Genomic DNA, 16,504 nt, shown 5'->3' on the forward strand with positions numbered 1-16,504 from the left:
AACTCACCTGGAATAAATCCGTTTAGATCAGGCTGAATGGTTTTAAACTGATTTACATAATACTGTCTTTGTTCATCTGTTATTTTCCAGGGATCATCATAACTACTGGATTGCCTACGAATTTCATTGGCAGTTGTAGCTGATGCTACAGTTCGTACTGTTGTCTGGTCCTGTAATGAAACATTTTTTTCCTCAGTACAGTATCTATATGATTATACGGACAAAGATTGCTAGGTTATTTATCTTTGAAATTAAAACTTACTTTTTGTGGATGTTTAAAATATAAGAAGTCTTCACAAAGTCATCAGCAAACCACATATTTGTTATAATCAGATTACTGAATGTTTCTGCACAATGGTTATATTAAGTGCGTAGAATGATAGCAACATGTAAGCAACAGAAAGTTACGAAAAATGTGCTAAGAAAGCCAGGCAAATATATTCCTAGGGGCAGAAAACTTTCAAAACTTCGTTGAACAATTAGAAAGAAAATCAGCCAAAGCTTTTAGTGAAACATTCCAATGATAACAGACTTTAAAACACCGAGCAGAATTCCGTGTTCTATAAAGAGTGAACTTGCATTTACAAAATTCACAATAGCAAAAAAAAAAAAAAAAAAAAAAAGTGACTGCAGCAATACTCTGAATGAAGCAAATAAAAATGCAATACCAATAAAATGTCACACCTGGACAGAAGCAGGATGCATGGTTAAAAGAGTACTGGTTGGTGGAGTATCTGCAAAACTGACCCAGGTTTCTTGCGGTGGAGGTGGAGAATGCCCTGACCACACGGCGTCACCAGCAGAAGAACCTAAAAGGAGAATGGGTACACGTGTTGGCTCACTTCTGGAGAAAAAACAGTTACCAGGTTTTTACTATAACTCTCCATACACATATTATAAATGTTTTCTTTGAACTCTAACTTCGAAGAAATGTTAACGATTTCCCAGGTGAATCTCTTCAGTCAGCTTAAAATTATACCTCATTTAAATCTTTTAAATTGTTATTGTGCTTTCCTTGTCAATAACTGGAACTAACAGAATATATACCTTATATTCTGGGAAATCATCATTTATTTGTTTCCCCTTCAGAGAATCTGGTATCTATAAACTTTTGTCTAAGCCTCATATGTATACGTAAATGCAATTACCATTGTTCAAAGTGATGTATCTGCTTACAAACATTCATAGTTGGCTTTTGCTTCTAATTAAGATACTTAATTTATAATTAAAAATTGCCTTGGAGGCAACTCTTAAAGGAATATTACCAAGTTTCCTTCAATTTACCACCCTTAATATATAACCGTCACTTCTGAAGAATTTCCAAATACCTGATTGTGCTTCACCAAAGGGAGACCAAAATGGCCCAGGTCCTGTAAGAGGCCTCTCGCTATTTCCCCCACTGGGGTGACGGCTGTGCTTCCTCCATGTGTGTGGAGAAGTTGGTGGGGACTGCTGGGGTGAAACTACGGGGGATGCAGGTTCCTAGAAAGAGTATTATTAAGACTTAAATTTTTTTAAGGTAACATGTTCATTAATAAAGCACTCAATAAATGCTTTAGTGTAAACATCTACACAGGCCATCAACTGATAACAAGTTCAGGCACATGACTACCTGCTGATCTGCAGATGTACGAGGCTGGACAGTATCATGGCTTACAGATCCTTTTTTCACTTGTCCCCTGCCAGGTGGTGGAGGAATTACACCAGAATAAGACCCTTGATTTTCAGAATCTGAAGAATATGAGGCTGCATGGCGAGATTCCTGTTCATTCTTTGAAGCAACAAATCTTGGCAGAGGAAGGTCCTTTACTGTTAACCACAGAAATAATTATTACTTTAAAATGAAAAAGAGCACTCATTAAAACTGCAATATGGATTAGATATCAGAAGGAATTTTTACAAAAATGAATACAGACACAGCAGACACCTATGTTTATCACTATATTTAGACCACCTCCCTTAGACTGTTTAGGGAGACTCTAACCTAGAAAGTAGTAGTAACACTAAACTGTCCTTCTAAAGGCACTAACAATAGCTATAATAAATGTCCTGTCTGACTCTATGCTTGCAACTGAGGCAACAAGATGCCAAGGTCACTGACAGTAACTGACAGTCTGAACTCAGGGCAGCGTGACTTGAAAGCCTAGGCTATTTCTTTTCTACTCATACTGATTCTCTTAAGATGTTAGAGCTGTAAGTAAAGCAGAGAATATGTCACTAGATTGAGACTAGATTAATCTAGACATTTCATGGCACAAAGTCCTAAAAATATTTTACTGTCCCCCTACCAACATCACAGTACAAGGCATGATAGCTATCCACTTTAGTCTGGCTTGTGACATTTCTACAGGCAGATATCCTACATTCAAATAAACAGAGAAGAAAGAAGACCAAGAACTTCTTTGCAGGTCAGTCATAGCTCATACTTTTAGACTAGGCAACACACACAGGAGCAGAATTTTTAATAGAAAGTACACTTCCCTCCACTATGACTATCTGCATCTCTCTTGAATCTCCATACTAAGGAGGGGAACTACTAAGCTTATTCAGTATTTATATAAAAGAATTCAAAATTACCTGAAAAGAATGTAAACTCTCAATTCTAGAAGAATGATGTGTGGCAAAACAGAGGTCCACAATGAAAACCTCACACTGACTAATAAACTGAACTTGGTGCTTAAAACTATAAAAATTCTAACATTACAGAAAACCTCAAGTTTTCTCTTTCCTCTTTTCCCTATGACAACCACAGAACTCTCTGCATTTAAGTGCCTACCTTTATAGAATTTCCACTGACTTCAGCATCAATAAGCCTCCCAATCACAGAAAAACTAATTATCCTAGGTGACACTTACAAGGTACTCAGCTGTCTGTACATAGGTTTTAGTCTGCCAATATTTTAACATTGTCTAATTTCAAATGCACAGCCTTCCCAAACAAAAAAACCCACGAAGTATTATGTAGTTTTATACTTATCAGAAAAGAAGAATATAAGGAAGGCATATAAGGTGGTCAGTCACTATTATTCATCATTTACTTTGATAAAATTATGCCCCTAAACTCTTCTAAGCAACTATTAGTGAATTAATTCTGAAAAATCACCACTTTTAACAATTTTTATATTATCATCAAATATGTATTAAGTACACACATACCAGAACAGGTTTAAGAAAGAGATTTTTCTAATATTCACAAATGAAAAAAGCATAGTACGAATAAAGCCATGACACTTACGGTCACAAATGCCACTAAAATATCAGAAGACTCAACAATTCTACTAACTTTATTTCATTTGTGATCAGAAGTCTATTTTCATTTCAGCTACTAATATATTCCATATTTACCTGTATTTATACTTTCCACTCTTAAAGGGAAACCAGACTGGGCAACAGCTACAAGTTTCAAAGCGATATAGAACTGACTTCTTCCAAAATAACCAAGCCTTGTTGCACCACAAAGCTCCATAATCTATAAAAGAAAGAAAAGTTTCATGACAATAATTCTCCAAATAAGCAGGTATTTAACTTCTGTTTATAACTTCTCCAAAATACACAGCTGACACATGGTGTATTACTCTCAACTGACAACCAACTTCCTCAGGTTTCAGGTTTGTAAGTGAAAATAAAAAGGCACTGACCTTAAATTAAGAAGGTTATGGTTCTCCTACTTAGTAAAATCCATGTGATAAAGCAATTTTATTTTATTAGAATAACTATTTTTTCTTGAGTCCTATTTTTCAGAAACAAGGTACCATCCACTTTTCACAACACTGTGCATACAACAGGGCCAAAAGTTCCTGCAACTAATAGATTATTATGCAGCCATTTAAAGTACTAGTCATAAAATGACATATTTCGTGGAAGAAAGCAGGATACGTAATTTTAACCACATAAACACAAATTTGAAAAAAATCAGATACATACAAATCTATCAGCAATTTTGTTAGGGGAGATTAAGAATAGGGCTTTTCCTCTTATTTCCCAGATTGTAATTAATGTGGCTATACTACTTTTCCTTAAAACAATTTTTGTTTGCTTTGTGTTTTTAAAGCATGAAGGTCTTCAAGGAGCTGCATTGATCATTCCAGTCATTTGACAAGTATTTCTAAACTGGCTACAACAAGTACGTATCAGACTAGAAAAGAGAATTTTTGGTTATGAGATTAAATTACAACTCCAAAAGCTGGAGTAATGTCTACTGTACACACATTATAATCTTAAAATAAAATAAACACCAAGTATCCTTGTCTCACCTTCTCAAAAGATACAAATTCCTGTGAAAAGGGAGCATATTTGTCTATTTTCTTTTTCTTGAAACACTCAAAGATTAGGGTATGCCTAGATGTTATGGTAATAATTCACAAGTATTTACTAGAATTGCAAAAAAGCACCCACCACCAGTTAAGCAATGTATCACAGTCACAATAACCATTCGTTTACTCGCACAAGACGACAGTCATTTTTTGTGATTGATCAGCAATGGAGGAAGTTCCTGATTCTGCCACTAAGGGGCACCACTTCAGTGTAAATTTAAAAGGGCAAGGAGGATAAAGAGGCCAGATTCACATTAGGGAACTAGGAGGAAAATGAGGGCAAGAGTTAAGAAGGCCATATAGCCTTGAAAGATACGCAGACATTTTGTTATGATTACTGCCCCTTTCCAGGATTCTTTTCTGCCCACTTGGCACCCTGTAAAGGATCATTACACATCTTAGATACTTTTGCTTATAAAACAAACCTATATGCCCTGTATCTATGTTTGATAAAGGGAAGACCTCAAAAGAAATCACAGGTAGTTGGTTTATCCTTGTTATATGTCCAGGTATCAGTCAGGAGGAGATGCCCAGGGACCAGGAAGAAATGCAGGGGGGTGTTCAGAAGAAGGGGGCACTCTGGGGAACAGACAATAGGTGATAACTAAAGCTGAGGGAGTAAATGAGATGCCTACAAGCCCAGAGCAGGGAAAGGGAACTGCGGAAAACACCAAAACCTAAGGGAAGGTGTAAAAAGGAGCCTATGAAAGAAGCAGTGGGAAAAAGTACCAGCAGAAGGAGGAAATCAAGGGTGGAAAGAGGTTCTGGAAGGTGGGGGAGCAAGCCTTGAAGAAAATCATTATTGCACATACAAATTCATGTACAAAGGTGTTCACAGTAAGAAGCAACCTAAAGTTAACACAAGAACAAAACAGATACAGTTGTTATGAAATAACTATATAATGAGAAAACCATACATTTAAAATTCACTGCTTACAATATTAATGTTATGAAAATAAAAAGCAAGATACAAAGCAGTATAATCCCAATTTTATTAAGATATGTACATATAAATAGTAATGAATATGCCAGTGATTATTTCTGGGTACTAAGATTAAGGGATGTTTCTAGGTTTTCTTTACGTGAGTCTATATTTACTACCAAAAATATTTTATATTATTTAGTCAGAAAACTGATAAGTAATTTCCAAACAAAAGAATTAGTGGGGCCAAATCAAAAAGGAAAGAAAAGACACTCTGTATTTTGCAAGTAGGAGGTTTTTGCTGCTTGAGCACTGGTAGAGATGCAGCAGGGTAAAATCTCATTTGCAATGGATTAAGGAAGAAACATGAGGCATGTAAGTGGAAAGACAGGTTAGAATGCTTGGCTCTCAAAGAAAGTTAAGTTTAGAAGGGTAATCTTGTTTCTCCTAAGTCTCAGAGCCAGTCAGTGGAAGAACTGGCTCAAGAAGCCAGCTCCTTTGATTCTAAACCCAAAGCTCTTTCCAAGGGGCTGGGGGTGGGGGGTGGGGGTAGTGGGGGGGGGAGGGAGGGGGGAAGTGGAGGGTAGAAAAGCAAGGAGGGATACTATTTTTCTACTGTTTCAGACATAAAATTTTAAGCTGCCCTGTCGGGAAAGGGAAACGAGATTTTGAAAAGGGAGATAGAAGGGCTCAAAGGCAAAATATTTGCAGTTATTTCTCTATAACTAATCCTGGCTACATCACCTACAAAACTCACTTTGTGGCCCAAGTCAGGCATATGTGTCATTGATGACTATCTTTCCAAGCTATCCCAATTAGAGAGGCCACAAGCCCTTGAAAGCAGCAGAGGAGGAAAGGAGCTATAACATACACACTTATAAAAATGATCCCTGATAAAACAGTATCAGGAGGTCTGATTTGCCAAATGCCTTTCAAAAAGATTATTGAAATTTATTCTCCCAGAGTGTTTTTTTTTTTCATCTTTTCTCCAGTAACCTGAAAAGGCTACTCACACACTTACATGTAGTTTTTTGACTGCCTGTGTTATACAGTTTCATATAGCTATTTCTTACTTTAGCTTTTATAATATTCAAATATGTGATACAGGTGCACCCAGGTGGCTCAGTTGGTTAAGTGTCTGCCTTCGGCTCAGGTCATGATCTCAGGGTCCTGGGATCCACCTGCATCAGGCTCCCTGCCAGGTGAGGAGCCTGCTTCTCCCTCTCCCTCTGCCCCTCCCACCTCTGTGCTCTCATTCTCTCTCTCAAATAAATAAAATCTTTTAAAAATAAATAATAAAATAAACAAATAAATATCTGATAGAGTTATTAGCCCAGCCCTGTTTTTTTTCTTGTTTAGAATTTTCTGGACTATTAATCATAATACTTATTCCTCCAAATAATCTTTAGAATCATTTATCAAAATAAATTGAGATTTTAATTGGAATGGCAATTTATTTTTCATCTTTTTCCTAACTTTAACAAGATCACTTCTAGGGGCGCCTGGGTGGCTCAGTCGTTAAGCTTCTGCCTTCGGCTCAGGTCATGGTCCCAGGGTCCTGGGATTGAGCCCCGCATTGGGCTCCCTGCTCGGGGGGAAGCCTGCTTCTCCCTCTCCCACTCCCCCTGCTTGTGTTCCCTCTCTCGCTGTGTCTCTGCCAAATAAATAAATAAAATCTTTAAAAAAAAAAAGATCACTTCTAGTGTTTTACCATTAAGCATGATACTGGCTAACACTCTGCAACACCCTTGTTAAGAAACTATTCAGTTATGGGGAGTCTGGGTGGCTCAGTCAGTTAAGCATTCAACTCTTGATTTCTGCTCAGGTCATTTCCGCTCAGGTCATGATCTCAGGGCATGAGATGGAGCCTCAGGTGGGTGGGGCTTTGCGCTGGGTGTGGCGCCTACTTAAGATTCTCTCTCCCTCTCCCTCTGCCCCTATCCTCACTAGTGCGAGCCCTCTCTCTCAATAAATGAATGAATGAAATATTTTTAAAAAGGAAGAAAACTATTCAGCTAGTTCCACTGGTCTAAGAGTTTTGTTTGGGGTTTTGTGTTTTCAAAAACCACAAACAGACGTTAATTTTACTGTGTGCACTCTTGGGCAGAAAACTAAAAGATCATAATTTTTCTCCTTAGTCTATTATTATTCATAATTCTATTAATAGAATTCCTAACATCAAACCATCCTTTGATCCCTAAAATGAATTCCATTTAGTCATAGTGTATATCACTATTTCAAATAATATTTATAAAATTTAACCAATCTTAAAATGATTGGCCCAAAAAAACACAAAAAAACAAAAACCCCAAAACCCCTATATCTGAAAAGTTTGGAAATGATGCTATGTTGGCTTTGTAAACACAGCTAACAAGTTTTACTTTTTTTCTCTCTGCTCCGAAATACTTTATATTTGGAACTATATGTTCCATCAAGATTTGGAAGAATTCACCTATGACATGGGCTGAGCAATATCTCTGATGTGTGTCTCAGTTTCTTCCAGGTCAGGTGGGATAAACTAGGTTGTCTATCTCTAAAATGTTTGATAATTTCCTAGAAAATCATTTATCACTTCCAAATTTTGAAATTTATTATTAGTTCAGCATTATCCAAAGTAGTCTCACTCTTTTAATTGCCTCTCTATGGTAACTTGCTCTTAGTCTAAATCATGCATATCTTTGAGCACGCTTGCACAGCTGCCTAATGTTGAGAATCGCTGAAAGCCCTTGTTAGGATATGGATTCCCAGACCTCTTCCATTAGACTGTAATTTGCCTAGGAACCCCAGGGTCAGCTAGTGTTGCTGGTATACTACCAACAGCTACCGAAAACCATTAAGCTTTATTTTCATAACATTATAAAATGTACATGTTTATGGTAAAATAAGTAAAATGGTACTTAAGGATACGGAGTTAAAAGTTCGGGCGCCTGGGTGGCTCAGCTGGTTAAGCGACTGCCTTCGGCTCAGGTCATGATCCTGGAGTCCCGGGATCGAGTCCCGCATCGGGCTCCCTGCTCGGCAGGGAGTCTGCTTCTCCCTCTGACCCTCCCCCCTCTCATGTGCTCTCTCTCATTCTCTCTCTCTCAAATAAATAAATAAAATCTTTAAAAAAAAAAAAAAAGAAAAGTTCCTACAATCCCCATCAGAATAACAATTCTTTTCATATGTTCTTCCCATCTTTTCCACATGTATTCAAACATATGAGCACACATACCTAACATACTTTTTACACATATAGGGTCATGCTGTATATGACTTTTTCACACAATATTACTTGAAGATCTTTTTATATCAGCATAGGTCTCTTTCATTTTTTTTACATAGCATTCCATGCATGGACATACCTATTACAAATTAACCAATCCCCTACTGATGGAGACTTAGGTTTCTCTAGCTTTCTATTACAAGTAATGCCATAAACATTCCCAAGCATCTATCTTTGTGCACTTGTAGAACTGTAGGACAAATTTCTAGAAATGGAATATACTTTAAAATGTAATAGTCAAGTACTCCAAAAAAACTGTATCATCTTACTAGCCAGCCAAGAATTGTGGCTATGTGGTCTAAGACTAAACAGAGAGAGGTGAAGTTTTCATTATACTGGCTTCACAAGGATATCAATCCTACATAAGTCAGTATTGACTTTTTTCCTGAATACTCTGTTCCATTCAATGAGGCTGCATTTAATAAAACACAAAAGTATCTGGTCCACGATATAATTATTACTTTTTATTTACCACCCTGATCATAATGTACTTTATTCAGAGACTTCAGAGACTAAGTCATTCTTGAAAACCGCATTTTCCTGAGAGCCAAGAGTTAATGCCTTTAAGCCCCAAAGTGGGTTTTATTATAATTTTTGATGAAAAGTCTTCTAAAACATAGGATGCTTTCAAGCCTTCATAAGTATTTTGAAGTTCTTGTTTAAGACAATACACTGAGCACAGGAAATTACCTCCTCTCCCTTCAGGAATCTTATTAAAATGACAGTAAGGGAAGAAAGCCACAAAAATAAATAGAAGGGGAAACAATGAGCAGGCAGGAAATCTCAACAAATGTTAGCAATCAGAAAGCAGATGGAGTCATGCCTAATAAAGTACGTGGAAGAAATTAGTGCCAAGAATACCTACGGAGAAGAATCAATTTGTCCCGCAAAATCAGGGACTCACCTAGAAATGCCAGGTATGACTAAGGGTGAGATTGGGACAGAGATGAAGATCCCTATCTCTACAGCTGCTCACAGAATATTAGCAACCAGACTTTACCCTCCGAATATAAACAAACAAAAAACCGGAAGTTATATCTCTGAAGAAAGAAATGTAGGGAAGTACTAGTCAGCTGATAAGGACAGGGTTGTTGCCGCAGAGAAAAGCTCCTGTTTCTAGCATTTAGCAATCCAGTAAGAGTCAGCATCTGGCCCACTCCTCCCAAAGGAAGGCAGCCTTTCAAGGAGCTAAATGCAAGAACACAGAGCTCAGTTATTCTATTGGTGCATTAAATATAAACAGGTTACCAAAGATCAATAAGCAGCTGAGGAAAACCTACATAATGGAAGAAAACTGTCAAATTTAAAAAGAGGAAAAAATTCTGAGGGAAAGATATAATTCAGGAAAGAAAGAGCACTTAAAAATACTCTAGTGAGTATCCTCTGACAGATTTAACACAGTAATGCATCCATAAAAAGAACAGGATATAATGAAAAAGGAACAACCAAAGAACAAGTGTCTGCAAATACACGAAGTTCAATGGAAATACTAGAAGATAGAGAAAAATTTCTCCAGAAGTAGGAAGGGGCAAGGTGAATTAGAAAATATGAGAGAAAAACAGAATTAATTTGGAAAGCCAAAATTTTTATTAAAATGAGGTCTACAAAAAATGCAGAGAGAATAGAAGAGTAATAATTACAGAACAAAAGATTTTTCCCAAATCTAAAGACACAAGCTTTCAGGTTGAGAGAGTCTACTGAGGGCTCAACACAATGGGTTAAAGAATTCCTAAACACATTACTGTGGAGCTTCAGAACAGCAAGGATAAAACAAAGATCCTAAGAGCATCCAGAATATGTGTAAGGGAAGTGGAGAAGGGGGACAGGTACTGATCACTAAGAAGAAATTTTACTAAATGGACTAGAATCAGACTTCTCATCAGTAACACCAAATCAGAAAACAATAAAGCAACACCCTCAAGGTTCTAAGGAAAAATTATTTTCAACCTAGAATTCTGTATCCAATCTAGCATGAAGATGATGGAAAGAACAGACACTTTCGTAGATGCAGATCTAAATAAAATTTATCTGCTATGAACTCTTTCTTGAGAAAATATTTGAGGATGTTATTCAGCAAAATTTAGAGACAGAGTATCCAGGAAAAAGCAGATACGCACCAAGAAAGCAGGGAAATAAGGCTGCAGGATGACAGCTATGCAAATGACCTGGAGAGCAAGCAGTTCAGATTAGAGCAAAATGACAGAAAGCTCCAGGAAGATTTCAGAAAAAAATAAAGGGGAAGGAATGGATACAAAGGCAAACAGTGCTGGGGCGGGGGGGGGGGCTGGGGAAGACAGCTGAGAAAATTTGGTAAGGGAAAGCTGTATAAGAATAATCATAGTACTGGGGCGCCTGGGTGGCTCAGTCAGTTTAAGTGTCTACCTTTGGCTCAGGTCATGATCCCAGGGTCCTGGGATGGAGTCCCCTGCCAGGCCCTGCTGAGCAGGGAGCCTCCTTCTTGTTCTCCCTCTGCCTGCCCTTCCCCTTGCTTATGTGCTCACTCTCTCTCTCCCTCTGTCAAATTAATAAATAAAATCTTAAAAAAAAATAATCATATTACTATATCATAGTACTGTATCTGCAGTATAAATATTTATATCTTCATAATGTAAACACACTTTGGTTTTAGATAACAATCTAAACAACTTTTAGATTCAGTAAATTAGAACATATTAAACAATTAAGAATTATGGTTTTAGAACAAGGTGCAAATGTTCTCAATACTAAATATGTAAAAGTATAGCTAACAAGTTCAAAGAGAGAAGGATAAGAAAGCTGAAGGGAAAAAGGCATGGACTTCTGGTTTCTGGTCTAGTACATAAGAAGCTTAGAAGTCAACACTCTGTCCTAACAAGCAAAAAGCTGAACAAACTGAAAAACCAAGAACTCTTCTTAGATCTGTAAGAAAAGTCAGGTCACAGAGCAAACTGCTGCCCCCAAAACTAGAGACCAACAGAAGGCAAATACAGAAAAATCACAATTTACTGGAGGCGAAACCCATCAGCATCAACCTCCTTGAAACCAAGATGAAGTATAGGAAAGGGGAAGGAGAGAAATTGTTGCTCTTTTCATAAAGCCCTTACAATCCCTGATTTCTTTTTAATCCTATGCAGATATTATTTTGATGAAAACCAAAAAAATATATTTTTGAAAGACATAATAAGCAGACTCATATTTTCAACACAGATTTTATAAACAAATTAGTATACTGTACTATATTGCAGTTATATATTCAAAGCCCCTAAGAAAAAGTGGAATGTTTTTCTTCACCTAATGGACTAACGCTATTCAGAGTTTTTGCTTTATTCTGTTCTTTTTAATGATTTGTGACTTTTTCCTTGTTGCCAAGCTCTTTCATTTACTCTATCAGCAGCCTTTCTAGTTGTTGGCTTTCTGCCTTGCACGCCATGGCTTAGAAACAGAACCTTTTAAAACTGTATAAAAACAAGAATGAATAGTTCTTTAATAGTAACTCAAAGAGCTCACCAAAGAACGAAGTACACAAGTATTATTTTTTTACTTCCAGATATATAACTATGGTGGTGATGGTACATTAGTTGGTAGGGGAGGGGCGTTAACATTTATTGAGAACACATAATGCTAACCACAATCCTAATTACTCAAAGTGTTCCCACCTAATCCTAAAAATAATGTGGAGAATTGGTATTATCATTTTACAAAGGAAGAAAGAATCAGACTGGCCAAGTAACTAAGGCCAGAGGGCCCCAAAGGGCAGAGCTATAATTCAGTTATGCCTTTAATCTTTCACCAAGACATGGTGTACACTGTCCTTTTCCCAGGATAATGTTGGCTTCCTCAGGGCGAGTACCCTCACTAGCTTCTAAAGCATGCCTTATAGCCCAGAGTGCCTAGAATACAGTGACAAAAGAGTAGTTTAAATGCGTAAGAGAGGCTCTTTAATCCTAGGCTCAGAGCATGAAGTACAGGAATGCTAACAACAATGAATGTGTATAAAAGTTATTTCTTATTTGAAATGAAAAAAGATCAAAGTAGATGGCAAATTACATATTTGAGCTTGAATCCATGAGCTGAGTAACAAAATATAAGAACTCAAAAAAACAGAATGAGACTATATTGAAACTACGTAATATGGAGAAGCATCCTAGCAAGCTGTCTATAATTCTCTCCAAGATGAAATTTTATGCATGTTTAATACAGTTAACTCTTGAACAACACAGGGATTAGGGGAGCCAAACCCCCATGCAGTAAAAAATACACTTAAACTTCTACTTCCCAAACACTTAAAATCTACTGTTGACCAGAAAGAAGCCTTATCAATAACATAAAGTCGATTAACACATATTTTGTATGTTAAATGTATTATACTCTGCATTTTTACAATAAAGTAAGCTAGAGAAAGGAAAATGTTACTAAGAAAATCATAAGAGAGAAAATACATTTACAGTACTGTGTCTGCGTCTATCGAAAAAAATCTGCAGGTGAGCCCACTCAATTCAATCCCATATTGTCCAAGGGTCAACTGTACAATAAAATATAATAGAAAATAAGAGCCTCCCTTTAGCGCACCTGGGTGGTTCAGCTGGCTCAGGTCATGATCCTGGGGTCCTGGGATGGAGCCCCGCATTCAGTGGGAGCCTGCTTCTCCTTCTACCCCTCCCCCTGCTCATGCTCTCTCTTTCACGCTCTCTCAAATACATAAATAAAATCTTTAAGGAAAAAAAAAAAGATCCTCCCTTTCTAGTCATTATCAGGTTAAAAATGAGGTGACTCCTCTGCTTTCGGTTTTAAAATGAAAAGTTAAATGGGACTGAATCAGTGGCAAAGCTGACTCTTTTTGCTGGCTTAAAAGCCCAGGCAGCTTGGTCTACACGTATGCACTACACTGGCTACCAATCAGTGTCATTTTCTTGTTCCACTAACTTGTTAGACTAGTTCCTACACCTCTCTGACTCATTAGCTTTACTAACATGGGAATATCTGTAATGAAGATTCACATTTACTAGAGAAATTAAAAGAAAGTAGGGAACAATTATACTCAGAACCTATGATTAGGAAGGCTGTTTACTTGTTATCATACTTAATGATCAGAACAATCCTCTAATGCTGGCTACTATTATCCCCAGTTAATAGGAAAGGAAACAGGCTAATAAGTGGCAGAGCCAGGATTCAAAGCCTTATTAGTCTAAGCCCAAAGCTCTCTGTTCCCAGCTGTCTCCAAGGCATAGCTAAACAGAACTCTTAACACTGGCATGCTTATGGAGCAGTAGTTCCTTCAGATCGCAAAAATGTATTCCAAAGAACACCAGTCAAGCTAAAGACTCTGCAGCTGAGTAAGTTGAGAGATATTACAGCCCCTGCGGAGACTACACAATGCAGTTTTTGACCATAAGAGGCACTAAAAAAAAAAATCCTATAGCCTAGAAATAAACCCCTTTTTGGTTTAGATTCTATTAAAATGTTTCAGAACTACTGGTTCACAGATCAGATGGTTGGTATAAAACACTTTGGGAATCAATGTTGTAGACCCTAGAGCAGTAATCTTCACATTTTTTTGGTCTCAGGATCACTTATACATGCTTTAAAAAGTTATTGAGAAAAAAATACTTTAAATAAATAAGAAGTACTGAGGACTCCCCCAATGCTTTTGTTTCTGTAGGTTCTATTTGATATTTACCATATTAGAATTTAAACTGGGAAATTTAAGAATATGTATCTATAAATTCATTTAAAAATAAAAATCAATCCCATTACATGTAACACAAAATTTTATGAAAATAACTATTTTCCAAAATTAAAGAAAACTGAGTGAAGCGGTGCCTGGCTGGCTCAGTAGGTAGAGCATATGACTCATGATCCTGGGGTCATGAGTTCAAGCCCCACGATGGGCATAGAGCTTCCATTTAAAAACAAAAACAAAGGGCACCTGGGTGGCTCAGTCGGTTAGGCATCTGCCTTCAGCTTGGGTCATGATCCCCGTGTCCTGGGATCGAGTCCCGTGTCGTCCGGCTACCTGCTCAGCTGGGAGTCTGCTTCTCCCTCTGCCCCTCCCACCACTCCGGAGCTCGCTCTCTCTCAAAAATAAATAAAATCTTTAAAAAACAAAAAATCAAAAACTGAGTGAAAAGAGTTGTTTCATATATATGTATAATGTCCAGTTTAGGTGAAGATTCTCATACCTGCCTCACATTTGATTCATTCCATTATGTTGCTTTGTTTTATTATTTTTTAATTTTATTATGTTATGTTAATCACCATACATTACACCATTAGTTTTTGATGTAGTGTTCCATGATTCATTGTTTGCGTATAACACCCAGTGCTCCATTCAATACGTGCCCTCTTTAATACCCATCACCAGGCTAACCCATCCTCCCACCCCCGCCCCTCTAGAACCCTCAGTTTGTTTCTCAGAGTCCACAGTCTCTCATGGTTCATCTCCCCCACCGATTTCCCCCCTTCATTTTTCCCTTCCTATTCTCTTCTTTTTTTAACATGTAATGTATTATTTGTTTCAGAGGTACAGGTCTGTGATTCATCAGTCTTACATAATTCACAGCGCTCACCATAGCACATACCCTCCCCAATATCTATCACCCAGCCACTCCAACCCTCCCACCCTCCACCACTCCAGCAACCCTCAGTTTGTTTCCTGAGATTAAGAATTCCTCATATCAGTGAGATCACATGATACATGTCTTTCTCTGATAGACTTATTTTGCTTAGCATAATACCCTCTAGTTCCATCCACATTGTTGCAAATGGCAAGATTTCGGGGTTTTTGATGGCTGCATAATATTCCATTGTATATATTTACCACATCCTCTTTATCCATTCATCTGTTGATGGATATATTGGCTCTTTCCAATTTCCACAATAGCCATAATATCATGGCTATTGTGGATATTGCTGCTATAAACACTGGGGTACACGTACCCCTTCAGATCACTACATATGTATCTTTGGGATATACACCCAGTAGTGCAATTGCTGGGTCGTATGGTAGCTGTATTTTCAATTTTTTGAAGAACCTCCATACTGTTTTCCAGAGTGGCTGCACCAGCTTGCATTGCCACCAACAGTGTAGGAGGGTTCCCTTTTCTCCACATCCCCGCCAACATCTGTCGTTTCCTGACTTGCTAATTTTAGCCATTCTGACCGGTGTGAGGTGGTATCTCATTGACGTTTTGATTTGGATTTCCCTGATGCCGAGCAATGTTGAGCACTTTTTCACGTGTCTGTTGGTCATTTGGATGTCTTCTTTGGAAAAATGTCTGTTCATGTCTTCTGCCCATTTCTTGATTGGACTGGTTGTTCTTTGGGTGTTGAGTTTGATAAGTTCTTTATAGATTTTGGATACTAGCCCTTTATCTGATATGTCATTTGCAAATATCTTCTCCCATTCTGTTGGTTGTCTTTTGGTTTTGTTGACTGTTTCCTTTGCTGTGCAAAAGATTTTATCTCGATGAAGTCCCAATAGTTCATTTTGCCCATTTCCCTTGCCTTTGGTGATGTTTCTAGGAAGAAGTTGCTGCGGCTGAGGTCGCAGAGGTTGCTGCCTGTGCTCTCCTCTAGGATTTCGATGGACTCCTGTCTCACACATGGAGGTCTTTCAGCCATTTTGAGTTTATTCTTGTGTGTGGTGTGAGGAAAGAGTCCACTTTCATTCTTCTGCATGTGGCTGTCCAATTTTCCCAACACCATTTGTTGAAGAGACTGTCTTTTTTCCACTGGACATTCTTTCCTGCTTTCTCGAAGATGAGTTGACCATAGAGTTGAGGGTCCATTTCTGGGCTCTCTCTTCTGTTCCACTGATCTATGTGTCTGTTTTTGTGCCAGTACCATACTGTCTTGATGATTACGCCTTTGTAATAGAGCTTAAGTCTGGAATTGTGATGCCACCAGCTTTGCTTTTCTTTTTCAACATTCCTCTGGCTATTCGGGGTCTTTTCTGGTTCCATACAAATTTTAGGATTATTTTTTCCATTTCTTTGAAAAAAGTGGATGGTATTTTGATAGGGATTGC

At 37.7% G+C, this 16,504-nt stretch overlaps 1 protein-coding gene across 6 annotated transcripts in view; it reads right to left on the minus strand.

Annotated features, from left to right (window-relative positions):
* REPS1 (RALBP1 associated Eps domain containing 1) overlaps positions 1–16,504 on the minus strand; it is an 83,823-nt gene that overhangs the window by 35,517 nt on the left and 31,802 nt on the right. For 5 of the 6 annotated variants that reach the window (XM_081829085.1, XM_081829083.1, XM_081829087.1 and 2 more), the window contains exons 2-6: positions 3,345–3,468; positions 1,613–1,809; positions 1,329–1,482; positions 685–809; positions 8–170 (exon numbers count right to left, since the gene is read on the minus strand). In XM_081829085.1, coding sequence (XP_081685211.1) covers positions 8–170; positions 685–809; positions 1,329–1,482; positions 1,613–1,809; positions 3,345–3,468 — 763 coding nt within the window. The remainder of the gene's footprint in view (positions 1–7; positions 171–684; positions 810–1,328; positions 1,483–1,612; positions 1,810–3,344; positions 3,469–16,504) is intronic. The other variant, XM_081829084.1, reaches the window with a different exon arrangement.

The sequence above is a fragment of the Leptonychotes weddellii genome, chromosome 8 (genome assembly GCF_054177405.1).
Source record: "Leptonychotes weddellii isolate Sample4059 chromosome 8, ASM5417740v2, whole genome shotgun sequence".
Lineage (NCBI taxonomy): Eukaryota > Metazoa > Chordata > Mammalia > Carnivora > Phocidae > Leptonychotes > Leptonychotes weddellii.